The 26,703-nt window shown below is 42.3% G+C and overlaps 1 protein-coding gene across 1 annotated transcript in view; it reads left to right on the top strand.

Annotated features, from left to right (window-relative positions):
• Positions 1–2,908: 2,908 nt before the first annotated feature.
• The window catches only part of CCNYL1 (cyclin Y like 1), a 35,819-nt gene continuing 12,024 nt past the window's right edge, over positions 2,909–26,703 (top strand). The window contains exons 1-6 of the mRNA XM_075512515.1: positions 2,909–3,430; positions 17,283–17,357; positions 19,667–19,701; positions 21,448–21,548; positions 23,061–23,096; positions 23,796–23,847. Of these exons, the coding sequence (XP_075368630.1) occupies positions 3,190–3,430; positions 17,283–17,357; positions 19,667–19,701; positions 21,448–21,548; positions 23,061–23,096; positions 23,796–23,847 (540 nt within the window). The 5' untranslated portion in view covers positions 2,909–3,189. The remainder of the gene's footprint in view (positions 3,431–17,282; positions 17,358–19,666; positions 19,702–21,447; positions 21,549–23,060; positions 23,097–23,795; positions 23,848–26,703) is intronic.

Here is a 26,703-nt window from a genome sequence, read left to right as displayed (position 1 = left end):
ATGGAGGGGGAAATGAATATTCCTCATTACTGCAGCTACAGGGAAACATGCACAGATATGGAAAAATACCCCTTATTGGCACGCTGAGGTACGTGGAAGCGGAAGCTTAAATTCTCCTGGAATGACGGGGAGGTGGGACAGTTTGCTGTTTCTGTGATTTCCAGGGATTAAAGTCAGCTTCCTCTTGCTTAAGGCCTACATGAATAAGGCTACACAGGGAAACAGACTACTGATTTCTTTCCTCCCTCTGCATGTTTGTATATATCCTGATGCTCTACAACGGTGCTGGTGCGGGGGAAGAGCGGCCTTCCTCTCTTCCCCTTTGCAGCATTACACATCGAGAACAAGTATGGGGCCCATGGGAAACTTCAGCCTCCGGGAGGCAGAGGAACCAAAACCTCACGCCCAAATAGCAGTGAGACACGTCACGTACTCCAGCTACTCCAAGTTCCCAGCATTTTTTGTGTATCGGGACAAGTACGTGCAGTTTTGGCTGTTGCCCTTGATGACAGGGTCCCGGTGCTCGGCCACCCGGTGAGCCACTCTTGCTCACTTCTTCTTCGCCCTTGAAAAAGGATTTTCCACTGCCCAAAACCGCAGCTTTGGCAAAGGGCTCCCTGAGCCTGCTCCAAAGCCTGGACTTAGCAGAGGCCCCAGCTCGCTGCTGGGATCCCACCAGGCTCTTGCTGCGGTTGCACCTCCCTCCACCGAAGCCAGGCAGCCCCGTTGCAACGCTGGCGTGGCTGCAAAGAACAGGACGGACACGATCTAAGAAACGGACACCCGGCATCGCGGCTGTCTGGCTGAGATGTGCAGATTTGCCTGTGATTCCTACCGCTGCTCCGGACGGAGCAGGCTCATCTCCAGCGGCGTTGAGCCGCTGGACAGGGCCCGGCAGTGCAGCAGGGGTGCAGCTTGCTCAGCCAGAGTCAGCCAGGTGCAAACAAGTAAGGGTATTGCTTTTCTGGTGTAAGAAGGTAAATTACACCAGTTTTAATATTAAATAGCGCAGATGCAAGCCAGCTCTTATTCTTGCTTGAGAATTAATTACTTCACTAAACCACACCAACCCTCCAGCTTTATTCTCTTCTCCCACCATCCTCACCAAAAATCTGTGGATGCAGTGCCAGAGCGAAGAAAATGCCAGCTTCTGAATGACTGTTTTGTGTGAAGCCCCTTTGTTCCCTCCCTGACTCAGGCGAGTCTCCTGTCCCACCCGATGGTTAAGTCCTGGGCCTTCCTAGACCTGGCAGTAGGACCCGCCATCCTAGCAGCGGGTCCTAGTGGCAGCATCCTAGTTCTCCAAGCAGCGTACAGAGGCTGCGGAGGGACGTTGGGCTGAAGTGCTTCAAAAAGCGCTGAAAGCAAATCTCTGAGGCCCTCGTGTAATCCACAGCGAGGTCAGGTTTCTCTGCAGTAACGAGGCTTTACAAACTGTCAGTAGCGTGTAGAGAGGCTTAGCTCACACAGCTTAGAGAACTTGCCGGCAAGTGAAAACGTATAATTCATCAGTCTGAGGGAATAATCCTCATATAAGACTATAAATCATTTAGTTCCTCCCTTTATTGTGCCTGGGATTAATCTGTACAGATTCTAGGAATGCAGCATCTATGACTTCCTCTCTTCAAAGAAACTAGGCATGGTTTGTCTGAAAACTTTGTGTCCGTGATCACATGGGAGAGCCAGCGTTAGGATTTCTCCTACAAAATGGAGTAAAACCCTGAGCCTGCCTACCTCTGGAATAACTGCCAGCGTGATAACAGCGTTTTGCAATACTTTGTGTGTTCTTAAGTCTTCTGCAGAGCCATTCTTCTTATCAGGGGCCAGAGTTAAATTTTTGTAGCGATAGTGAGGTGATCCACTGCAGAACGACGTATGTTCGTTTTTATCAGGGCCTCCGACTGCTGTGGGTATCTTGCCCTCTAATCCGTCTTCCCTGGAGTGTATTTGAGCATTCCAGTCCTCTGAGAAGCATTCAGGTAGCTGAAACTCACCAAGCAACAAGGCAGCTGCTGGAGACTTTCAGTACAGCGAAACAAAAGTCCCTGGGAATCCCAGCGGCCACATGTAATGTTTCCTCCCCAGACCGCACACAGGTAACACGCCGAGCACCAAGCTGTGAGCCATAAGCGAGCAGGGGGACGCAGTGTCGCTTACGCTCAACTACTTGAGGGACTTTGCCGTAGAGTCATCAGAACCGACGGCAGAGCTCCCAGGCGGCCGCTGGAACCCCCAGCCCAGCCAGGCACCCAGCCAGACGAGCCGCCCGCCTAGCACGCGTGGGGACAGGTGGGCAAAACACCCCGGACCGACCCAGGAGCCCTGAAAACCTTTAATAATGGGGGGAAGGAGCCGGCGAGACTCGCAAACAACCTTTTAAACTTACAAGGCCAGCACCGAGGCTGCCTGCGTCCCTTACGAAGCCCCTCCGGACTGCTGGATGCGACCGCCGCGGCGGCAGCACGCAGGCGGCACATTGTAATATTATTGTTCATTAAGGCATTTGTGCATTATTTTATTATACTATATTAGTGCTCTCTGTTATTGCATTATAATTTTTTTATTATTATGACAGCATTATTATTATCTTTACGCTGCTGCTGCACCCGCAGCACGTGCGCGGCCGGGCAGCGCGAGCCGGCCGCCGCCGGGGGCGGGGCCAGGGCGTAGCACCGCCAGGGGGCGGGGCGAGGGGCGGGGCCGAGGGGCCGCGGCCGGCGCTGCGTGCGCGTGTGCGTGTGCGCGTGGGGAAGGACGGGGGCAGGCCAGGAAGGGCGCGGCGGCGACCGCGTGACGAACCCCGCGCTCATTGGCGGGGCGGCGTCACGCGGCGCCCCGGCGGGAGGCGATTGGGTAGGAGCGAGGCGGGGCCGGGCCTCCCCCCGACCTCCCCCCGCCCCTCCCCCGGCCCGGGGGAAGGTGGCCGCTCGCGCGAGGTCCGTTGCTCGCCGCGCGCAGGAGGCGGCGGGGGGGCTCGCGCGGCCGCTGGGGCGGGCGGGGGCCGCGCCCGGCCGGGGCGGAGGCGACGGCGATGCGGCGCTGAGGCCCGCCCCTCCCTCCGTCCCGCCCTCCCTCCCTCCGCCCCTCCCTCCCTCCCTCAGCCCGGCGCCTCGGCTCCCCCTCCGCCCCCTCCCCCGCCCCAGCCCGGGAGCCGCGTAGCCGGGGCCCGGCGGGGGAGCTCCGAGCTCCATGGGCAACACCGTCACCTGCTGCGTATCCCCGGACGCCAGCCCCAAGCTCAGCCGGGCCCGCGGCGGCGGCGGGGCAGCGCCGGGGCCCGAGCGCTGGGCGGACGCGTACCAGGCGGCGGCGGCGGGCGGCGGCGGCGGCGGCGGCTCGGGATCGGCGGAGGCCGAGTCGGGGGACTCGGATCCCGGCGGCGGCGGCGGTCCCCACCTCCAGCACATCAGCGACCGGGAGTTCCCGGATGGTGAGCGGCGGCGGCGGCGGGGGGCGAGCGGCGGGGGCCCGGCGGGCGGCGGGGAGCGCCGGGCACCGCATCCCCGCCCCGCCGGCGGCTGTCCCCGCGGTGCCCCCGCCCCGCCCCGCTCCGCTCCGCCGCGGGTGGGCGCCCGGGGGGACCGGCAGCCGGGGGCGCGGCGCTTCCCCGCCCGCGGCGCGCCCCCTTTGTCCCGGCGGCGGGGGGAGCCGGCGGTCCGGCGAGCCCCTCGGGGGCGGGGGGCCCGGCCTGCCGCCGCCCGGCCCCGCGCCGCGCCCCAAGCAAAGTTCCCCGCGGCTGTCAGCGCTCTGACAGCTCCGGGGCTTCCTGCGGGCACGCCGCCTTGCTGCCGCCGGGCGGGGGAGGTCGCCGGCGGGCCCGGGACCTCTTCCCGAAGCGCGGAGCCGCGGGGCCCCCGCAGCCGGCGCGGCCGCCTAACGAGCAAGCGGCCGAGGGCGGAGGAGGGGCCGGTGCCCCCCTGCCCGGGGAGTGCCGTGCCGGGGTCCCTGGCTGCCCCGCTGGCCGCTCCCGGCCCGCTGGAGAGGGGGGTCGGGGAACCCGAAAGAACCGTGGCAGAGCCGCCGGCTGCTCCCCTTTGAGGGGGAGGTCTGGCTGCTCCTTTCTGCTTAACTATGGAGTCGTGACTCGGTCGTAACGTTCAGGCAGTTCGCAAAAGCTGCCGCATTTCCAGTCTCTGCTGAACAGGAGGAAGGAAGAGGGTGTGTGGGGAATAAGGGAATTAAGAATTGCAAAGATTGTGTGCATATGACATCATTGTGGCTGGACGCGGGTAATTTATGATCTGGCTGTGCAGGGTGCTCGGTTATAGCTGTGGACTCACTGCACCGAGGTTCCTTGTCATGTCGCTCTCAGGGTTCCCAGTTTGCTTTCCTTGAGCTCACAGGAAAGTATGTGTGTGCTGCTCAGATTCCTTCCACTTATACCTGGAGCAGTGGTGCCACACAGACTTGCTCTGTAATGCCTCTCCTTTTCAGACATGCCTAGGAAGAGCTTGCAGGTCTGTGCTGCAGCGAGTTACCGAGACAACATGTAACAGGTTAGGGGTGCTCCTCTCTGTCTGTATGCTCACGTGATACCGTAAGCATACAGCACAGTGTAATAGCTTACAATATTCAAAACTTAGTTTAATTAACAAGCGTCTTGCTATTCCTTTTCATAATTATAACCACACCTATATGAAATATATTCAGCTGAAAAAAGATAGCCTGTCTGACATCTTTAATGTACGATGCATACAATAACAATTATCCCTGGCCCTACGTACTCATCTTGAACTTAAGAAAAAATTTTTGGCTATCGGAGAGAAACTGGCTGCAGAAGAGTGTGGGGAAACCTTCAGAAATGGAATTATTAAACTTGCATGGTTCTGCACAGCGCCATATGGTGCAGCTGTTACAGAAATGAGATGGAACAGTCAGCCCCTTGGATCTCCTTTGAGACAGCTGTGCAGTACAGCAGTAGGAGAAATTTGCTGTCTAGGAGAAATAAAACTTTATTTTTGTGATATATTACAGAATTCTCTCACCTCTCCCCTACTCGTTAAGGGCGGAGGAGCTAAACTCTCTAAAGATTCTAATAAGCCAAGCAAAAATGCCTAAGCTAAATAAATCTGCTCAGGAATAAGGGTTGTGTTTGTTTGAATCTTTAGTATGTGATCTTGTCAGCAGTGCTAAGTAACTAGGCTTAATTGTGAATTCATCCAGATGTCAGAACTGGCCTTGAAGTAGGGAAGTATTTAATTTTTTGAATTTGCAGACATGAATAAAAGTGTATAGTCCAAGAATAAGCTAGTAGCTGTCTATCACAAATTTTACTTTTGTGGCTATGGAAACTTTAGTCTTGAGGCAGGAGGTAATCCTAAAATTAGAACTGCATAAGTAGTATATGTTTTAGATCATTTTAAAGATCACTTTTACAGTGGTATGTGGTTCACTATTGCATAGCCTAAGGAGTAGATCTTCTACAAATGATAGATGCTATTTGTCAACAGTTTTCTGATTGATATAACTGTTCAGGGCTGCAAAAAGTATCTTAAGTTTGATATCTTTATGAAAATGCAATTCTGGATGGTCAATATTAGAAGTAAAACTTCTTGTGTTCATTTCTGAATGTTATAAAGTGCTACCAGGGTAGGAATGAAGCAGTTAACTTCAAAATGTAAAGCATTATTTGTGAAGACTGAAATCGAGTGTTATGAAACAGACGTTATAATGAAATTTTAAGTGATACCTGTTTAATTTAAGACCTTCTGTGAAAATGATAAATCTCTAAATGCAGCACTTGCATATACCAGATAGCTGTGCTTATCCCTCTTAACTCTAGGATATAAAAGCTGTCAGCATACCCAAACCATGCAAGCAGCCTACATCTTTCTGTGCTGTTGACTACTACAGAGCATTAGTTTGTTGCTATAGTGGTAAGTAGTCCAGCAGTTTAATTTGAGGGATAAATACTACTTCTATAATCTTTTAATGTATAATATAACAGGTTAGCTAAGCTGCCAATTTTATCAATAACAGAAGGCTGGGAACTTACTAACTGGCCTTTTCTTGAATGCTTTGGCAGGGGGAAAAGAGAGAAAGCTACAGGGAAAAAAGGTGAAGATCATCTTCGCTATTTTTGTTCCATGCTGCTCAGTTCTAGGAGTTTCTAAGAACACAGCTAAATATATCAGAAAGCTAGCATCCAAATGTGATGGAGATGCTTCATTCCTTAAATTTCTATCTTTAAGTTGTTTGTTGTTTTTAGGTCTTTCTTAATACTTTTGCACTTGTTTTGCTAAAATGAAATGTTTTGGTTGTATCAGGAATGCAGAAGTTACCAGCTGAGCTTTGGACTTTTTGTTTTGTGGTGTTTTGTCTTGCTTTTTTGTAGCAAGTGGAATGTGGTCCTCACAGGTCTATGCTCTTAAATGAGGATTATTCTGTAGCTTCTCCAGCACGCTACTTAACAGGCACTGCTTTCCAGTCAGCACTGCTTAGATTGTCTGTATCAGATTAGAATTAAACAAGAAAAATCTCAGTTTCTTAACATGGGGAGGTTATGAAGTGGTATGTATGTAAGACAAAAAAGGAGTGGTAAGTGGGATGGAGATAAAACACACTGTGAAACTGAAAGTCTAATGTTTCAACAAAAGTTAATTCAAATGGGAAGGGATTGTCAGATCCGCTGCTAAGAGATAATTTAAAGGAAGACTTTGTATTTTATCGTTCTTAAGATCCTGAGCCATAACCTGTTCAGTGCACACTTTTTCCAAATGAGAAATAGGCCTGCATTTGTGGTTTGATATGCTAAGCCAAGTTGTATTAAGTAAATGGGAATAAACATAGCTTTGAAAATGATAGGTTCTTTCAAATAGGTTCATGCCTGCTGTTAATGTTAAATATCAAAAGCTAAAATGAACCTAAAGCTGCTAGTTGACTGTTCAGCTGAGCATTAAGTGTTCCTTCTTTCAGCGTGCAAGCAACAGTCCGAAGCAGTTTGAATTGACCAAAAAGGCTTTCCGCTCTAGTTTTAGAAATAGCAGCTCTGTGATCTTAATGTGCCATTTCGGCTGTACTGATTACTGGATTTTTTTGTTTTGTTTTTTGTTCGGGGTTTTTTTCCTAAATGAATGTCTGCTAATCTTCATTTTGGGCTTCTTTTTTCCTGTGATTTTTTTCTGGTTATTTGGGGGAGAACTTCTTATGGCTGACACTTTCTTGCCCGATCCCTCTGTTTAAACATAGATCTAATTTTTCATAAATTCTTTGATCCTTGGATAAAACTAGAACAAGGCCTCCCTTGGCAGACATTTCTCATTTGTACCTGAAAACATTATCTCCTTCCACCACTGCTGTTTACTGAGCTCAGCGGTTTTGAGCAGAGGTTTGCCTGATTCACATGAACCAAGGGGAAGATTGTTGACCTACTGAACTGGTGGGACCAAATGACCTGGTACCTTCACCTGAAGAACCGGGGGTGGGTGGGTGGTGGAGAATGACAAGGGAAAAGACAATCAGGGATGAGAGGGAACAGCAAATGGGATCAAGAGAGGTGCTGAGTGGGATGTGGTCATCACACAGAGGTTAGATGGGAAAACAAACAGAAGGGGGCTTTGAAGAGGAGTGTTTATAAAGAATGAAGTAAGTGAGATTTACCTGAACAGGTTCAGACAGACTAGTGCCTAGAATAACTCTTCAAGCACCTGTGAGCCTACTTTTCTTATTTCAACAGCCTCATAGCTCTCTAGGGACTGTGCTATGCTGATGGGGGCAAGCTTCAAGTTGCCTGCATGCCGCGGTTATTAAACAGTGTTGAAAATGAACAGATACTTCAATATATTGATTGTCTGTGATCTGATTTCACCCACAGCTTGTCTATGAACCTCCTTGCAGAAGGTCTAAATACTGTTCATTTGTTCCTCTTGTATAATGCCAGCTTACTTCAAGCATGTGGGTGGAGGGTTTTTTTCCTGTTTTTTTTTAAATTCTGGTTAAAATGTTAGTAAGTTAAATTAAAAAAAAAAATAACACTTTGATGCAAGGAGTCAGCTTTTTGATGCCAGCAGTTTTCAGCACAGGAAAGGCTTAACCATCTCATGTTGTTTTTTGTGCCTCTCTATCTGAAGATCTGTAGCTGCATAGGCTGACAAATACCATTGTCTAGTTAGACAAATATGAAGTTGGGGGTGAAAACCAACTGGTGCTCTGGTGCCTGTTTTGGTGTTCCCTCACCTTTTTTCCCTGTATTTGCTGAGTTTTTCACCTAACTTATTCTCACTCTTCTTTACCCAGAACTCTCAATATCTCTTTCGTGTAACTGACTAGGAATTAATTACGAAGGTATTTGTAGCAGTTACAAGTGGTATGTGATCTTGACAAATGTGAAAGAATTGACTCTCTACAAGCCTGAAACACCTTCCATGTTGTTGGCTTAAGATGCCTAATGTCGTGGCCTTTACGAAATGATCTGTAAAGTGCCTGTAGTGGAAATGACTGAATCGATAAGTCGATCAGAAACAACGATGAAATTGATCTACAAATTTGGGAATTGGAAGTCATCGTCATAGTATCTGTGTTTCTGTTCTTATGCTTGGGTACTGCTGACAGCTAAGGAATCCTCTATCCTTTTCTCTCTTCACTAAATCTTGGAGACTTCTGCAGTGAGTGAGTTTATGTAAGCCTTAGGTTTTTAAGAATAGTTGATAGGGAACATATATACATGAAGTTCACATGGAGGGAAACTGATTTGTTTGATTTGGTGAGTGTTTCTTCAGACTACCAGTATAACACCTATTGTAACAGAGATTTTCATAAAATGGGAAATACTGAAAGGAAATTGTAAAGCATTGGAACAGGCTGCCCAGGGAAGCGGTGGAGTCACCATCCCTGGAGGCGTTTAGAAGACGTGTAGATGTGGTGCTTAGGGACATGGTTTAGTGGTGGACTTGGCAGTGTTAGGTTTACCCTTGGACTCAATGTTCTTAAGGGTCTTTTCCAACCTAGGTGATTCTATGGCTCTATTCTATGAAATATATGGCTAACTTGAGGATTTTGATGAAACTTATGGAATTAAGGAAACTGAATTTGTTTTCATCTTTTTTTTTTTTTTTTAAACTATGGTTTCCATGTAACTTATCTCTAGGATCCTTTTCTCTTCTGACTTTCTTTAGGAGACTTGCTCTTTTCCCTCCTGTCAGAGTAGATGTTGTAGAGGAACAGAAGTTTTGTGGCTAGAAGTATCTGTTCTCTCAAGTGCAATCAGTGTGGTGAGGTCATACTGAAAAGCTGACTAACAGGGGAATGACCTCTTGCACAAGCCAACAAAACACAAAAACCTAGTCCTCCCAGATTCACATTACACATTAATTTAAGGTCTCTAACAATGTTTCTTCCACATATACGAAGAAGGAAGAAGTTACTGTGAGAGGTAGGAGGAAGGTGCTACCAAACATTAAGAACCCAGACCTTGGATCTGTAGGTCCTTGCCAGCAAGCTAATCTTGAGATTTCTAGATCTGTTTGTTTTTTCTTTATTACAGCTAGAGTTTGAATGTGCACTTTTATTTCACTTACTAGAAAAATCATGTTTTCAGAAGAAAACTCTGAATGTTTCCACTTGAAGGTACAAAGACACAACTGGCTTAAAAAGCTCAGCGCTGTTTATTTAAACATGTAGTAAAGCCAGATGAATAAGACTGAAGATCATACTTGCAGGTGATGCAAATATCAGGGTTACCTGAACAGCTTACGCAAAAATCCCACTGTCAACCAGGTAGCGTTCTGCAGTGTTTGATGAGCTGTGTGTGTATAGCACAGCTTTGCTTCTGTTTGGAGTTCTGAAAGGGTCTTGAGTCATTGCAGTAATCAAACACAGTTGTTGGGTTTTTCCCAGTGTGAAAAGTAACACTGGCTTGTCATCAAACATGTCAGTCAGGCTCAGATAATAAACTGCTGAACACCAGTTTCTTTCAAAGACAAAAACCCCCCTTTTCTGTAAAACTGTTGGACGTGTTTTGTTATGCAGATAGTTATTTTACTTTTATAGAACAAACTGCAGGTAAGCTGAGAATCCACAAAGCCACTGTAAAGAGTGACTGCGTGTGAGCTTGTACCTAAAATGGGACAAAACTTGATGAAACCGTTAACTTTCATAAAAGCCCAAACTGCATTTGAAGTTTGCAGTAATGTGAGCAATTGGAAGAGGAGAAAAAACTTAATATATGCCAGTCCATCAGGTGGCATATGACACCTAACAGACAGTACAGTGCATCGTATTTTGGTTACCTGCAGGCACTAGATGAGACTGGAATTTCTGGTACTCACCTGTTTTTCTTTCTGAACCATGTCTCATGAGTAGTAAGGCAGAGAGCATGCGAAGAGTTGTTATGGGGAAAGCTTTCCTTACACTTGCAGTTATCAGCATGGATCTAGGAGTGTAAAATTTGGTCAATCTTTAGTTAGTTAGAAATTTTTATTTTGGCTTATCAATTAAAAAGAGCTGTGGAGTTCAGCTTCTCATGGTAGTGAATTGTGTTACGTGTGAAGGTCTATGTGGGGAATAAAAAGTGGACAGCATGGAACCAATTCTTTCTCCTTGTCTTTTTAAGCGGTCCTATGTTAGATGCAGTACAGAAACATATCTCTAACACAATGTTAGTTACTTCTAAGATCTAGCTTGTGAACTACTGTTTTCCTTCTAGTTCCAATGTAAAATCCTAGGGACATCTATTTTTCCTCCCTTTTAACTGGTCCTGCCTTCACAGTGGCATTTGGGGCACTCCTGACATCCTGCTGTTCTGCCTAGCTAAAATGTGTAGGAGTGATTATAACGCATCATGAAACACATGGAAGCCCACTCGACTTCTTTCAGCCCCAGAAAGGCTAGGTGTTGCGATGGAACAGATCTCTCAATCATGTTTCCCCAACAGGGGCTGTGAAGCGAGTGCAATAGGATCATGTTGGGATTTGCTGTGGAGGCCAATGATAGCGGTGTGGATCCTCCTGCAGTTCAAGAAATGCGAGAACACTAATACTGTGTTGATTTTTTTTAAACCACAGAAATTAATAGAAAACTTGAACCCTGGCTAGCCCGCAGTATTTAATAGATGGTCTACACTTTTGCCTTCTAAATTCTTCAGAAATTCTGTAGATTTCAGTAGCAAATTTGAAATGCTTACTGTGTCAGTTTCTTGTTGAACCAGCCCAACTCAGGAGTGTGGTGTACAAGAGCAAATAATTCATTCTTAATTAAGAGATCTTGTTGTATATTGAAGTAATTTCTGCAGCCTTCTAAAACATCATAGTGCACTTAGATATGTGCTGGGTATTGGTAATGATATTAACTGTTCTTGTAGTAGTGCCATAAGGAACAACTGACAGCTTTTAAATAGCTTTACAACGTCTTTCTGCGTGTATTGTGTAAAGTCACGATCTAGAAATAATGGTTTAACAATGAGGGTGGTCAAACACTGGCACAGGTTGCCCAGAGAGGTTGTGAAGTCTCTGTCTGTAGAGGAAGTCAGAACCTGACTGATGCAGTCCTGGACTGCCAGCTGTAGCTGACCCTGCTTGAGCAGAGGGTTGGACTTAGGTGATCTCAAGAGGTGTCTTCCAACTTCAGCAATTCTGTCTTTCTATGAACAAAGGCCAACTGCGTGGGTTGTTCTTAGTTGTTTTCCTTTTTTAAATGAAGAGTTGATTTCCTCTGGGGAGTTAGGAGTGTTTTGAAGGACCTATGCATATGCAAGTGTTGGTTAAGATTGTTTTCACCAAGATTCTCCTTCAAAATAGTGCTTCTTTCTGAGAACTGGTTGTGTTTAAAAGCACTTCGTCACGCAAGGGATCTAGTCCTTTATGTATTCAAAATTGCTTGTATTAGTTACGAAAGCAGAGCAAGTTTTGTATCTTTTGAGTCCATCCCATTATGGAAGAGAGATGTATTCTGTTGAAGATGAATAATCAGGAGATCAAAGTGCTTTCATTCTGTCCAAATCTGGGGAAAAAGCCACCCATGGAGCGTTTAAAGGACAGATGAAGCTGTGTGTAACTGAGGACATAACAGGAGAAGGCAAATGGAAAACAACCTATGTGTGGTGGGTTCTGTGGTATGTTCGGTGTGGCTGGTGAGGAGTAAACAAAGCAGGTTGAATTTAGAAACCAGAATTGTAACTTTCAGGGAAGTTTTTGGGAATAGAAATAGAGTAACATAATTTAAAGGACAAGTCATTTTATATGAAGTTATTGTGAGGAATAACAGACTTTCTGAAGTGTATTGGCAAATTTGTTAGTCTAATTTGTTTTAATTTTTAAATCTTTATTGGGAGTGTTAAATAACTCGCATCTTTCTTACTGTAAGGTAATGAAATATAAGGGAAGCTCAAATGTTAATCAAAGCTAGTAACCCACTGAGCAAGGGAAGAAACTCAATTTACAGCAAAGAGATGACTTTATGATTTAATGCTTTAAATATGTGCAGTATCAAAATGTTACTGCTGTCTAGTAAAGCAGAGGATGGGGCTAAAACTATTAAAGGAAATGCAAGATTTTAGTGTTCTAAAATAGTGAAATCATCAAAGGGCTGCTACTTAGTAACAGTGACATCTTTGACTGTCAGCTTTATTCACGAGATAATGTATGTAGCACGATGCAGCGTGTAAAATGTGTTCTTAATGGTTAGAAACCACCTGTGGAGGTGTGTAAACCAGTAGGTAAGTAGCTAGCATTATAAATTCCTAAAACCCACACACGTTCTTATGTGGCATAGATGAGTAAAAGTAAAGTCTTCATGCAGATTTCATGTTGCGGAAAGGACATAAGATCTTGAGCTAGGGGCAGAGGTTTGCTTTTAAAAGTAATGTGATCTGCCCTGTGGGGGACTGTATGCTCTAATCAGCGCCTGGAGCGCACAGCAGCAGCAGAGGTAGCTGAGATTGTCTGAAGGGCAAGCAAGCTGCAAGGGATTCTTTAAAATGAGAGTGGTGAGAGAGGGAAGCAAGTTCAGGCTTCTCTGTGCCCCAGTTGGAGACAGGGTTAATCTAACAAGCTTGGTAGTACCATGTGAGTAAATGGCGCTGAGAGATGCAGAGAAATAAGGGGGAAGGCTATTTTTAATGTGCAGTTCTCAGGTGGAGGGCCGTTGTAGTGTGGCAGCATTACTGCGCTGCTCCCACAGACTTAATTTCTGGTGGGAATCTTCCTTTCTCACCTCTTTATCACTAAGTGTGAGGGTCCGATAGAAAATGTGTCTTGGCTTCTATTGAGTTGATAGCCTCTAGAACAAAAATGGTTTGGAGTTGTTTTCTTGGGTTTTTTTATATCATCCTGTTGCTTCTCTCATTTCTGTCATTCCTGTTTCTGCATGTTTTAATTCCCATTATTTCTGTTCATCCTGTGGCATACCATGCTTCTTTCTTTTTCTGTTAACTTTCTGTGAAGCTTGAGCTTTCTATCATACATCTTCTGATGTAGCTCCTAATCAAGACTTACCCTTATTTTCAGGGCTAGATATCTTGATTTTGGACTTGGAATTGCTACCAGAATGAAGTATTAGGAGTTACACGTGGTTTTGAGTCAAATTGTTTGCAGACAGATTAATCTCTTCCTCTGGCTCTTCTTTTGCTGTGTTTCCCATTACATTTTGCCTCTTCTCATGTCCTTATCTGCCTCTTGCCTTATGCTTCCTTCATCAGCTGTATTGCTGTTGCTTTTTGGTATTTCATGAGCAACACTGGCAGTTCAGGAAGAGCAAATCATATGACTAATTTTTCCATTACCTGGAAAAAAGCATTGTCCAAGGAGAACAGCACAGAAAGGACCGTTAAAATTCTCTGGCTGCTTAGAAGGGGAAGGTCTACTAAATGCATCTTTCTTTCTTCGCAGTCTTTTGCAAGATGAAAGCAGATGTACTGTTTCTGTTAATGCCACGTTATTCTGGGATAAGAAGCCTAGCTACAGTTGGTCTTGATCGCTCCTTGTGGGGTTTTGTACTGGGAGCTGCACAATGTGGCTTAGACTTCAATAGTACTATAACTCTGCTGTATAATCTGTGTTGTGGATTTAATGTGCTACAGGTGCTGATACACCTGACTTTGTCCAGCAGAAAGCATCTTGTGTCTGGCAGAGCCACTGTGGAACTGGAACCAGTAAAGTCCATTTTCCTTTCACTGCCGTTCCTCTCCTCAAATGCATGGGTCTGCTTGGGTTCAGGGGGCAAGTTTGACTTGCATGGCCATGTCAGTATTGTGTCCCTTGGTGCCTCATACAGTGCTGCAGATGTTAGACCCTTCTTGCCTGGGGTGAAAGTTGGTTATATTTGTATGTGTTTAATTCTTGTAGTGCTTTTAGCCCTAGACCTGTTTTCTAACATGTAAGAAGCATGGATGTAGGGACTGGCAGAGCACAAGAAGAGGCAAAAATAATATAAAAAGCAAGCTTTAACAACTCATATAGTTTCAAAGTAAAGCAAGCTTTAACAACTCATATAGTTTCAAAGTAAATCAAAACCTCAGGGAAGTCAAGATGTTACTGTATTTTTTTTTTATGGGGTGAGGGAGGATGGGTGTTATCCCGTACTGTCTCTCCCCCAGAAAAAAAGCACCTGTCCTCTTTAACATTTTTCAATGACCTGGAGGAGGCAATGGGGTGCACCCAAATTGCAGATGACACCCAGCTGGGCAACAGTCAATATGCTGGAGGCTGCTCATTCAGAGGGACCTAGATAGGCTGGAGGACTGGGCCAACAGGAACCCTATGAAATTCAACAAGGAGAAACACAAAGTCCTGTGTTAGGAGTTACTGAATTCAGTAGCCCTTTCTGTTTTCCTGTGCTTGTTCCTCCCCAGTCTTCCTTGCTGCCATCCCCTAAATATCACACAAGTCTTGTACAGTCCCACATGCTCTTCCCTGCCATTCCATAGTGAGTCCTATAGCCCTGTAGGCATTAGTCCCCCTCGGTGGGAAAGGTGATCTGAGCTCTGTGGACCCTCACTGGAGGTTTTCAAGACTCAGCTGTAAAGCCTTGAGCAGCCTAGTTCTACCTTATAGCTGACCCTGTTTTCAGCAAGAGGTTGAACTAGAGACCTCCTGAGGTCCTTTCTAACCTGACTTATCCAGTTATTCTAAAAGTTGCTGCTGACCTGTAAAGAAATAAATTCTGAGTTGTTTGCTCTGTTTGCATCATAACTTGCTAATAATAATCTGTGTGTTAAATCTGCATATTGCAGTCTTGTTCTGCCTGTTGGTGATACTTATTTGGTAGACTAGCAAAATACTTCAATTTCTGAATTGTTCCTTTCTCAAATCTAAAAAGTTGTTTAATATTTGCCATTATTAGTGAATTTCTTGGTCTGTGTCAAAGTTTGTTGTTGTGGTTTTTTTTTTTTTTAATAGAGTGCTAGCATTAGAAACTAGAGTTGGTCTCTATACTGTCTCTTAAAAGTGATTTTGCTAAATTAGTGTTAGAAACTTGTCAACATTGTGGACAAATTTTAAACAACAGTTATACTATTTTGTTGAGATGTTACAAACGGTAGTTAAAATGTGCCAGTATGGCATACTATTGTGCTGGGGGTTTTTTTCAGAGAATCAAAGGTATATTAGTGGTACTTCAGGTATGAGCTGTAAGGCAACTTCTGTTCCAGGGCTTCTAAACCAGGACTTCTTACATTTTAACTACATGATTAAATTCAGGTATCTGTTCACTGTGTGCCATGAATAAGCACAGTAAGGTGAAAATAGAAATACTGTTTTTGTAAGTTAGTTTTTAAAAACTGCTCGAGATGGTTTGCTTTCATAGCTGACTCTGGCCTTTTTTTTTTGGGGGGGGGGGGGGGAATTCCTGATTGAACAATCTTTGTATTCCTAAATAGATGCTGGCTACCTTACTTACACAGCAGAGGTTCAAAATTACAGTGGTCTGCATCCTGGACCAGTGTCAGAGCAATACTGTTCGACTAAGATCAGTGGTGTTGTAAGCCAAGTACTTGGAAAACATCCAGGTCTGGATGCCAATGTTGTGTACCAGTGGGAATCTGGAATGAGAAGTCTTGGGGACACACGTACTTTTGCAATTACGTTCACTCGCTGACGCATGAGGGCTGCGGCTGTGCTATGGGTTAGGTGCACTAGCACAAAACATTCACATAGTGAAGACTTCCAGCACCAAGACAGTTTGTGCATACTTTGGCTAGTATTTAACCAGAGTTCTGTTGGTTGAGTGCATAAAAAGTTCTTAAGATTTTTTTTTTTTTTCATTAAAAGTTGATGGTGGTTCTTAGATGACTTTGTTTTTTAAGGGTGTGACAACTGCATTGGCATACCACCTTGAAACACTAATGTGCAGGTTTGTGACGAGCTTGCATGCTTTTATGGTTAGCATGGCATAAGTAGCATACAGGAAGATCAGAATGACAAATGTAAATGGATGCAAATTTGCTCTTTCCAGGATGTACAGGGTCACAGTCCTAGATTATTCTGTTCGTATGTTCATATAAGTCAGTGTGTCTGTAGTGCAACTTCCTCAGAACAGCTGTTTCTTCTGTCAAAGCTAATGCAGCTCAAAATTTCATCATGATGTTTACAGTTTCATCAACAAACTTTTTAGTGATCACTCCCATCTTAATCTAAGGGAGTAATATATCCTCATCTAATGTCATCACTGGTTCATTGTGGCAAAGGATTAAAACAATCATTTTGTTCTTCAATAATTATATATTAGCTGTACAGGGTTTTACTTGAAATTCCAAAAGAACAGAATAGTGTAAGATCCATGTTTTGATATTTAACAGCACTGTAAAAGTTACTTATTAGGTTCTTTTATAAGACCACAGAGATTGTTTCCTGCCGTATTTGGTACTTAAAGCATAAGAGTGAAAGATCAGCAGTGTCCTTTTGTTTTGTTTTGTTTTTTGGGGTTTGGGCTTTTTGGTTTTTTGTTTTGTTTGTTTGTTTAAATTATTCTCGTGGTAAAGTTTTAGCTTTCTGCCCTCTACTGAGCACGGGCTCCACATCCAGCTACCCTAACATGTAGGGGCGCATACTGACTTTTGAAGATGTATGTTGTTTTCTGAGATCTCCCTTTCCAGATTTTGTTTTGATGGAAACCCTAAGCTACTTCAGAGCTTCATGGCAGTACGAATAAGTCCACAGACTTTTCTTCAGAGGGGAAAATGTCAGATTTTTATTTATCTTCGCAAAAGTAAGGTTTTGCTTTAGAGAGACAGCCTATTCTATGTGTCTTGTCTCCATCACTGTGCTTGAGCATTTTAAGGCTGGGTGGGAATTGTTGCAGTAATCATCATCTTCTGTTAAAGGTCTCTCCTTTTTTTGTCCTTTCTGTTTCAGATTTAGCCTTGGAATCTAATCCATCTGATCATCCCAGAGCAAGCACAATTTTCCTGAGCAAGTCTCAAACAGATGGTAAGCTAAGTTTTTTCCAATTTAAAAAAAGGCGGGAGAAAAACTGGTAAAATAACTGCCTATTTTAATTATACAGCTTAAGAACACTTAAATTGCTTTAATTCTTTCAAAGCATAGGGATTAATAATTTGCATGTTTACACAGATATGTGTTCAATAGGCTGTTTTACTTGACACTTAAAATCACTTGTTCTTCTAAACACTTAAATATCAGAAGATTTCAGAGTCTGGATCCTAGTAGTCTGAAAAAGCAAGGATTTTTTCACTAGTGTAATTCAAGCTTCAAGCAGTGGTGGGTTTTTTATGACCAAAGACTGTTTTAAAAATTGCTTTAAATTAATAAAAAAAAATAAAGGACAGTTTTCTGTAAGGAATAATAAGCCTAAGCCATCAGTCTATAGCAGTTGCTTTTGACTATGTTTTAAACTGTTTGAATAGTTTCAGTAGCATAATTATTCTTGAATCTTGGTTTTAATTACATAGATGTGTTGGGATTTTCAGTTTCTTTGCAGATCCCTTGTTTGTCCCTTGTTTTGCAGATCCCTTGTTTGATCCCTTAATGAAGTCAGTTTTGAACAGTTACTATAGCTTGTGCATTCCAAAATGCTGTTAAAAAGTGGGGGCATTTCAATACTGCACAAATAAAAAATAATTCTGAGAATAGTAAATTTTGAATTTGCAACTAAAAAGGAGTTTAAGATATTCTTGTAAAAATGCTTCTGTTTTTATAGTTGGTTCTTGTTTGAAGCACTGCTTTTTCTAAGGTGGTGTTGCACTTGCAGTTGGATGTGTTGATGGAAAGCTGCAGTGTGTCTTCTACCTTGGCACAGCTTTGCCACAGAAAAGTAGAATTATTTTGACAGGTCTGTCGGTTGCAGTCCTGCTACTCAGAGTCTTATGGCAAGTAGTAAAATTGTCAGTTGTATCAACTTCGCAATGCTCAGGTAATCGGTGAGCGGTGGAAACAAGCACTAGCATGATTCTCCAGAAGAGACAATACCAAGGAAATGTAGGCCTCTTTCTCAGGGCCTCGAAGGTCAGTCTTCAAACAGGCAGAGGATCTGACCTGCACATTTCAAACACCTCTTAGATGAGCGCTGCTTAAGTTGCAATTAGCAAGTTGACGTAGTTCTTGAACATTGCAATGCAGCTTCACTGTGCAGCCTTTCAGCCTTGCTGCAAATAACGTTCAAACTACATGAACATCCATGTTGGGGGTAGTATTGCTTTTAAACATGATTCGGTATTCTTCAAATGTAATGCATTGAAATGTATACACTTGTGTTCATGTAGAAAAATGGTCTGCTAGGTGAGATAACTATTAAACTATTCTCTGAAGTTTGTATTGGATGAATTGATTTTTACAGGGTATTTTTATGGACAAGTCGGGCAGAAGAATTTATTTTCTGATTTCACTTTCACTTAAGCTTTTGTAGAACTAGTAGAATTAATATCTGTAAGTTCTCTCTCACTGAGATGTTATCAGGATTATGAGTTTTGATTTATGCAAAAATACAAAAAAAATTTGGATACTCTCTTCCAATTGTTAATTTTTCTAAATATGTAAGAGAATGTGTCCTGCTAATAAGTGGTAATGATCTGAGGTCACAACTTTGGAGAAGTCACCTGTCTAGCTGGTCACATTTGTATAGCTTTCTGCATGTATGCAACTCTCAGCTCTCCTTTAACAGCGCTGTTTTACTGCTGCTGTTGTAGCTGGAACTTAAACCTTACAATCTTTTTTGAAAGGCTGACACAGTTTAAAATGATGAAATAATATCATTGCAGTTATATGATAAATAGGCATAGCTTGTGCCAGCATCTTCTATATAGTGAAATACCTTTTAACCTTCTGCTGTCTAATAGGAGGAGAGAGAACACATATATAATGCTGGGCACCTTCCTCCTTGTATGTCTTTGGCAGGTTCAGTGTGTGATGTTTTTACTTCTGTTTGCTGAGTGGTTGCTGTTGGATGTTGGACATTGTCGATTTGAACTATCTGAAATCATCCAGTTCTTCATGATGCACAGCATCTTTTCAAAGCTGAGACATTTTTCCCTTAGTGCAATGGGTGGAAGTAGTTCCTAAATGTACATGTGGAGATAGTTGAAAGTAGTATGTAGTTTATTAGCTTGATAGAACTTAGTATTTTTTCCTCAAACTACTTTTCCAGACACCTAAAGTCAAACTCGAAACTTTTAATACTCATGTACTTCAGAAGACTGGGTTAATAGAATTACTTTATTGAATGTAAATTGGGATTGTGTTTTAGAAACCTTTCAGTTCACATTCTTTCTCCCTCTTTCTAGTGCGAGAGAAGAGGAAGAGTAACCACATCAATCATGTAAGTAAAACAAATTCTTAGTGTGCTCTATAGATAATATTAGCATATTGAGACAAAGACAAATTCAAGAAACAACTGTAGTAGGTCTAGGTGTATAGTCTTACATATGTTCCAAATCCTCCTTCGCAAGATAAAACTGATCAGATAAAACACAAGATAAAATATAATCTTTTCCTGTCTTTAAAAAATAAACAGACACAGTATCACAGAGCATAGAATGGCTGATGTTAATAAGAACGGATTTTTTTGTCATATCAGTCTTGAGCATTTCAGAACAGTAAAGGAGAAAATATAAGTCAAACTGCCTACATTGTTCTTTTAAACAGAAATAAAACCGGATTAATTTCTCAGCTGAGATGACAAGTCTTAAGTGACTTGCTGTTTGAGCATCACCACAGGACTTATTGTAAGGAATGCATCCAGCATGAAAAGAGAATCATGAACAAACATAATCAGCATGATAAACAAATGATAATCCATTAGTTTTAAAATCTGAAAATATGCTCTAAGCTTCTTCTGCAAATATTAGTTGGTTTTGACACTTCACTTACCAAAAAAAATGTACAAAAAGGATGCGATGACATTGATAAGTGTATAAAAAATTATTGACTAGTGAAGCTAAGAATGGAAGTTATTAATACAAAGCTTAAAAAATACCATCTAGCAGAAGTTTCCACTGATAAGTTACTGGTAAGATAATGATATTTCAAGTCTGTTGTATTTAGTGTGATTATGGGGGGGTCATTTGTTGTTTTTTTTTTTTTCTTTTCTTTCTTTTTCAATTACAGTTCCAGCTTTAGTCTGCCAGCACCAAGATGAAGTGTGATTGGATTGTTTTTGCTGGCAAACTTCAGCTGGAATGGGAGATGTTCCCAGGCAGCCATCAAGTTGTGAAGGGTGCCAACATTTTCATATGGAAGACTTTCAAGTTTTCAGACAAGGCATTTAAAAAGATTCTGGCAAAAACTAATGAATCTTGAATTGCTTGATTAAAACTCTTCCCTCAGTTATGTTGTCTGAGCTCTAGTGCAAGGCATTCTCTAAAAATGCTGAGGGAAGCCTGACTTAGTGTTTTATAGGAAGATTTCTTACAGTATATAAAATCTAAAGGGTTAGGATAGATGATGGAACATATTGCTCGCTCTGAATAGTAAAAGTAAGGATAATAGTAGCACTTTACTTCCGGATTCCAGATGCTAAACAAGACATGAGTGAAGTCAGCAATGTCAGGAAGAGGTTTCTTTTGTTCTAAAATATAACAAGACAAAACCCCAAATGCAAAACTGTCTTTACATGGAGCGATACTGGATAACCAGAAAATGTAAAGATATAGGATATAAAATAAGGGAGAAGATGATTATGGAGTCACAGGGAAATCTAATAAAGCACATCATAGAGAGGGAAGACTGACACCTGAACTGCAAGAATGGAGTGGAGGAGAACTGAGGAAATCTGGGGACTTGCTGCTTTAGCTGCAGCTATTTCATGTAAAAATTATTTATGTAAAAACATCACGTTGTATATTACAAGGGATGATTTATAAACCTGTCTTTACACAAAGGGTATCCTCAGGAACTTGATGGCTATAGGGTAGCTTGCACAGCAGGACCAATCATCTACAAAAACGTCCTCTGCAGTAGCTACTTGACGTGTAAAGCCAGTATTCAGTGTGGTAAACCAGAGCTCACAGAATCCCTCTTCTTGAATGTATTTCTGTTTTTTTTTTTTTTTTTTCTTTCCCCTAAGGTTTCTCCTGGGCAGCTTACGAAAAAATACAGCTCTTGCTCAACAATATTTATAGATGACAGCACTGTCAGTCAGCCTAACCTTAGAAGCACAATAAAGTGGTAAGAACCATTTGTCATCAACAAGGGGCTGAGTTGCATTGCAAGGTTTATTGGGGATTTTGTGGTGGTCTTGTCTGTTCCAAAGCCAGTCACACACTTGAATGAGAGGAGCACAGCACTTATTCAGGAGCTTATTCAAGTTGGTCACGGAAGGGGTGTAGAGGTCTGGTTAATTATGACTGCTGAAGCGAGCTTTTTTTTTCCAGTTACAGAGCTAATGTACTGTTGTATTTCAAAGTAGTTATCATTGTGCACTTGAGAATCTGAGGCAGTGCAGAAGTGTGTCAGCATTTTGGGTTTAAAAGTGTGTGTTGGGGTGGGGAGCTCAAAGTCTCAAAGTCACACTGAAAGCCAAATCCAGAAATTCTCAATCTGGGAAAAATTGAAATGGATTTTGTATGGTGTTGCAGGAGAAGTTTGTAGGACTGTGTTTGCTGCTTGCCAGTGGTATTAGTCTGCCCTCTAGTTGTGGATAACAGTATGTTGCTGGCTTTGGTTTTAGTTCTAGCCTTTCTACTTTTTCTTCGTATATTTGTTATTTTAGGTAGGTGAGTTCAGTAACTAGTCTTCTTGGTTCTCCAGTGGAAATGGCTGTTTGACCTATTATTCTGGGTACCACAGGGACAGTTCTTTGTGCATAGATGATACCAGCCGAGAACTGAGAATAGAGTTTTACTGTGCTTGAAGGGAAAGTAAGGCAAAGTAGCTTCAGGCCCAGAAGGCTTTACTGTTTTAACACTTAGTAGAGTTTGGAAATGTCCAAGTTGACTTGTCGCTTTCAAATTTGGTTTCAAACAGAGGTGTCTAGGATGTCACTCCTCCTTTTCTAGATGAGAAAAGCTAAAAGATGGTGCTTGTGCCATTTTGAAGTGGTGTACAGCTGGTAACAGATCAGAGCTTACCCATGATGGATTCCTGTGATGTCAGTGTTCCTGTTGCGACTGCCAGTAAAGTATCTGAAATTTGGCCACAGTAGATGAGTGTCAATATGAAATCCATTGTCTTACTTGACTCAGCAGAGACTGAGATCTCTTCTTGTCCTCTTCTTGGATTATGCTGGCATATTATCTTTATTATTCTCTTTTTCAGACAGGTCCTAAATTAGACAGCCAGACATACAGAGTCAAAACATCAGCAGAATCTCTACAACAGTATATGTAACATCAAGTAGAACTTTTACTGTATTTTAGTTGTGAATAGTCCACATCTTCAATAAATGTCACCTAATCAGGGATTGAAGGTGTGTCTTTAAAATGCGGTATGATATTTATTTTGTGGCACAAATATCTGTACAATGAATATAAAAGTAGTTTGGCTAGCAAATTTGATTTGGCCAGTTTCTGTTCAGGTAGGTAAACATCAGAAATGAGACACAGACTCAAGAATGTGGGAGGAAGCCAATACATAATGGATTCTGAACATTTTGGCCTGAACAACAGCTTTTGCAGTGCAATAGTGTGCACAGAATGTGCTTTGTTAAGTCTTTTCTTTTTTTTCTTTCTCTTTTTTTAGTGTAACATTAGCAATATTCTACCATATAAAGAACAGGTGAGTTAACTTTTTTTTTGGCTGAAATATAACAGTGCTTTTTTGAGCCAGGGATATGGTCTTGGGTCACTTCAATCACAGCTAGTATAACTTAAAGGAGTTGAAAAATCTTCCACTTCATGCTGTATCTGCTTCCTCTTTGTACCCCCTCTTGAGCTGATATGGACAGGTCAGTAATACGCCCATCCAATGGCACATGATTCATTGAGAATGAAGCATAAAAAGTCAAAACAGAGGGAGTGAGGAGTATACCCTTAACTCACCACAAATCAGCCTTTGAACTTTGTTTAGCTTTTCCTGAATACAGAGGTACAGGTTAGTTTTGATGGATGAAAGAACACTCTGTCCCATGTACAAATAACCCTTGCCATTATAGATAGTTACAGCATATGCTTCAAAATTACAGCTGCCTTTTTGAACTAAATGCTATTAATGAGACTGTTTCACGTTTTAAGAACTGTACTAAGCATAATATGAGAACATGGACAGCTATTCATTGTTTAGCTTCTTAAATATTCAGTTGTAAGATCTCATCATTAAATGCTTTGCAAAAATACAATATAACTTCATACCATATTCTAGGAAAAGCTGAACTATAAAATATGTCCCTTTATCCTCTTTAATGAATAATAATTTTTTAGTGGAGCATAGCATTACCAATTAACTCTTGTTGCTAAAACAGAGATTTTTACTTTGTAGAGATTCTGACAGATCATTGGATATTTTTGATGAAAAATCTCATCCTCTCACAGTAAGTGTAACTTTTTGATCCTCTGAATGTGTATCAATATACGTATTTTTAAACATCTTGATTTGTATTGTATAAGTCATAAAAATGTCTTAGCACCAGGTCACAAGCAAATTGATCTTAAATTGTATCTTTATATATAAAATACAGTGCAGACAGTGTCCTCTGCACTTCTGATATCAGCTAGATCATGAACAGAACCCAGTCTTTCTAAATATTGCAAAGTATGTTTGGTTTTCTATGCTTTGAATATAAATAGAAAGCAAGTACATGCTGATTCTTGCATATTTTGTATCCGAACTTTCTTGTCCAACTCCTTTCTTCCCCTCTTTAGCGCTACTTTAATTAAAAGTCTTTCCTATTTACTTAGGAAGACGTGGTTAGTAGATATGTACTGTCCTGGTTTCGGCTGGGGTAGAGTTAATTTTCTTCCTAGTAGCTGGTGTAGTGCTGTGTTTTGGATTTAGTATGAGAATAATGTTGATAACACCCTGATGTTTTAGTCGTTGCTACGTAGTGCTTCCACTAGTCAAGGACTTTCCAGCTTCTCATGCCCTGCCAGCGAGAAGCTGGGAGGGGGCACAGCCAGGACAGCTGACCCCAACTGGCCAGAGGGCTATTCCATACCATATGGCGCCATGCTCAGCATAGAAACTGGGGGAGCTGGCCGGGGGGCGGCGATCGCTGCTCGGGGACTGGCTGGGCATCAGTCGGTGGGTGGTGAGCAATTGCATTGTGCATCACTCGTTTTGTACATTCTTTTATCATTATTATTATTTTCCCTTCCTTTTCTGTCCTATTAAACTGTCTTTACCTCAGCCCACAAATTTTACTTTTTTTTTCCACTCATCTCCCCCATCCCACTATGGGGGGGAATGAGTGAACAGCTGTGTGGTGTTTAGCTGCCTGCCGGGTTAAACCACAACATGTGCCTAACCTTTTATATGACTGCAAACAGGAGAACATAATATGTGAAGCATCATACAAAGTAGGAGACAGTGAGTTTGGTCTTTAAAAAACCTGAAAGGCAAAATTTTAAAGCCAAAGTGTTAAATGCTGCTTGCAGTAACAGCTAGGAGCATTCAGCATGTGATTTTAATGTGACTGGTCCTGGTACACCTCTTTAGACAATCTTTAAGATGCAAAACCTCATAGTACAGGCAAGGTCAAGAGTGGAGCGTGTGCTTTTTATGTCCAGTTTGAGCACTACTAGCTTAATGACTGTCCTACAGAACCACTTCCTTTGTTTTCATTGGAAATGAATTTAGCAAAGCTCTAGTGGCTTTAAAAATTCAGTTTGCTCTGGCACTTACCTGAGTGAATGCAGCTTAATCTGTCTCATAGATTTGGCTTGTTAATAAACAGTTTTTAATAAACAATTAAATATTTTAAGTTTGTTAGGGTTTCATCCCTAAACATCACCCATTGTGCTAGGAATTGTACACTTGAATAAATACAACTCTTTACTCAATAACAATAATGAACTTCAGGAGAAGAGGTATATAGAAGATTTGTTGTATGGACTGTGGCACTTCAAGAGAAAAGTCTGGTCCAAAACCATTTTACCTGCCTGAATCTGTTGCTTCACATGGAAAATTATTTATGTAAGAGGAACTCCACTTATTTAGACAATTTATTCTCTGTATTTAGCAACCTGACATCTTTTGGTCCCTTCATATAGCCTACCTCCTATTTAATGAATATGAATAGAGGAAAATTATTGTGTCCTTTCGGGGAACACTTAAAGGTCTCTTCTATCTTACTGCAGTATACAGACAGAAATATAGTCATGGCGGTATGTCATACTTCTGAGGGGAAAGATACAAATGGCTTGTTAGTTTCTATAGCAATGGGGTTTTGGCTGGGTACCTACAGTTCCTTTAAAAATGTTAATTAGCTGGAATAAATCTCTGAACACCTTGTCCTCTTAAGATTCAGTCACAAAGAGTCCAAATCCAGGCTCTGTTGACCCTAATAGCAGAAGTAATTAACAAACTTAAAGTTACCAGCATCACAGGGCTTAGTCACAAATACCAGTCTCAGTCCTTTCCTCCTCAGTTCCAGTCAGCAAAAATGTACTTCCAGATGTGCTTTTGTACTGCTCATAGTGCAGGAATTAGCAAGGGGGATCCTGCTCATGTTATTCCTAATGTTGCATGCCTGCCTTGAAGAGGGAACCTCCGTTGGTTAGTGGTGTATTAGAAGGCTGTGTGGAGAACACAAAGTTAACTTACCTCTTCATTTTACTTGACACTGTTACCTGGCTATTTTAAACTACAAAACCACATGAAAATGCTTGCTGCTTTGCTTACCTTATGAATGCTTGTTTAATGTCAAGCAGCTATGCTGTTCTCGTCTGGTATCTTTACCGTACTATAGGTCTAACTTGGACTGTAGATAGAAATCTATTCAGTATCAGTCTTGCAGAACCAGTGGGTAAAGCTGGAGCTCTTGGAAGTGTCATCCCTCCAGGAAGAGTGCTGAATATCAGAATGTCTGGGGGGACAGGGTCAGGATTCTCAAACACTCATTTTAGGATTGCTTTTACAGCCTGTTTATTTCTAAGCTTTTCTTCTCCCTTGTATTTAGAAACAGTTTAGCATCATGTCAAAGTTAAATCTAGCTGTTCGTTAGCTTTGTTGTCTTTCTGGAATCTCTCAAGAATGAGTCCTATGAAGACAGCATAAGTTACCTTCCAGTTGTACCTGTGACAGAACTATTGACATGTGTTCTTCAGCTCTTCCTCAGCTGGAAGGGGAATCTTGTGAAGTCTCTTTAATTTTTCCTTTTGAAGAGCCAGTGCTTCCCTGGCGTGTATATATCTGTGATTTTCTTGCAGGGAGAAACCTTTTTTTTTTT

Source organism: Mycteria americana, chromosome 9, assembly GCF_035582795.1.
Source record: "Mycteria americana isolate JAX WOST 10 ecotype Jacksonville Zoo and Gardens chromosome 9, USCA_MyAme_1.0, whole genome shotgun sequence".
Lineage (NCBI taxonomy): Eukaryota > Metazoa > Chordata > Aves > Ciconiiformes > Ciconiidae > Mycteria > Mycteria americana.
This window is presented reverse-complemented; position numbering and strand designations above follow the sequence as displayed.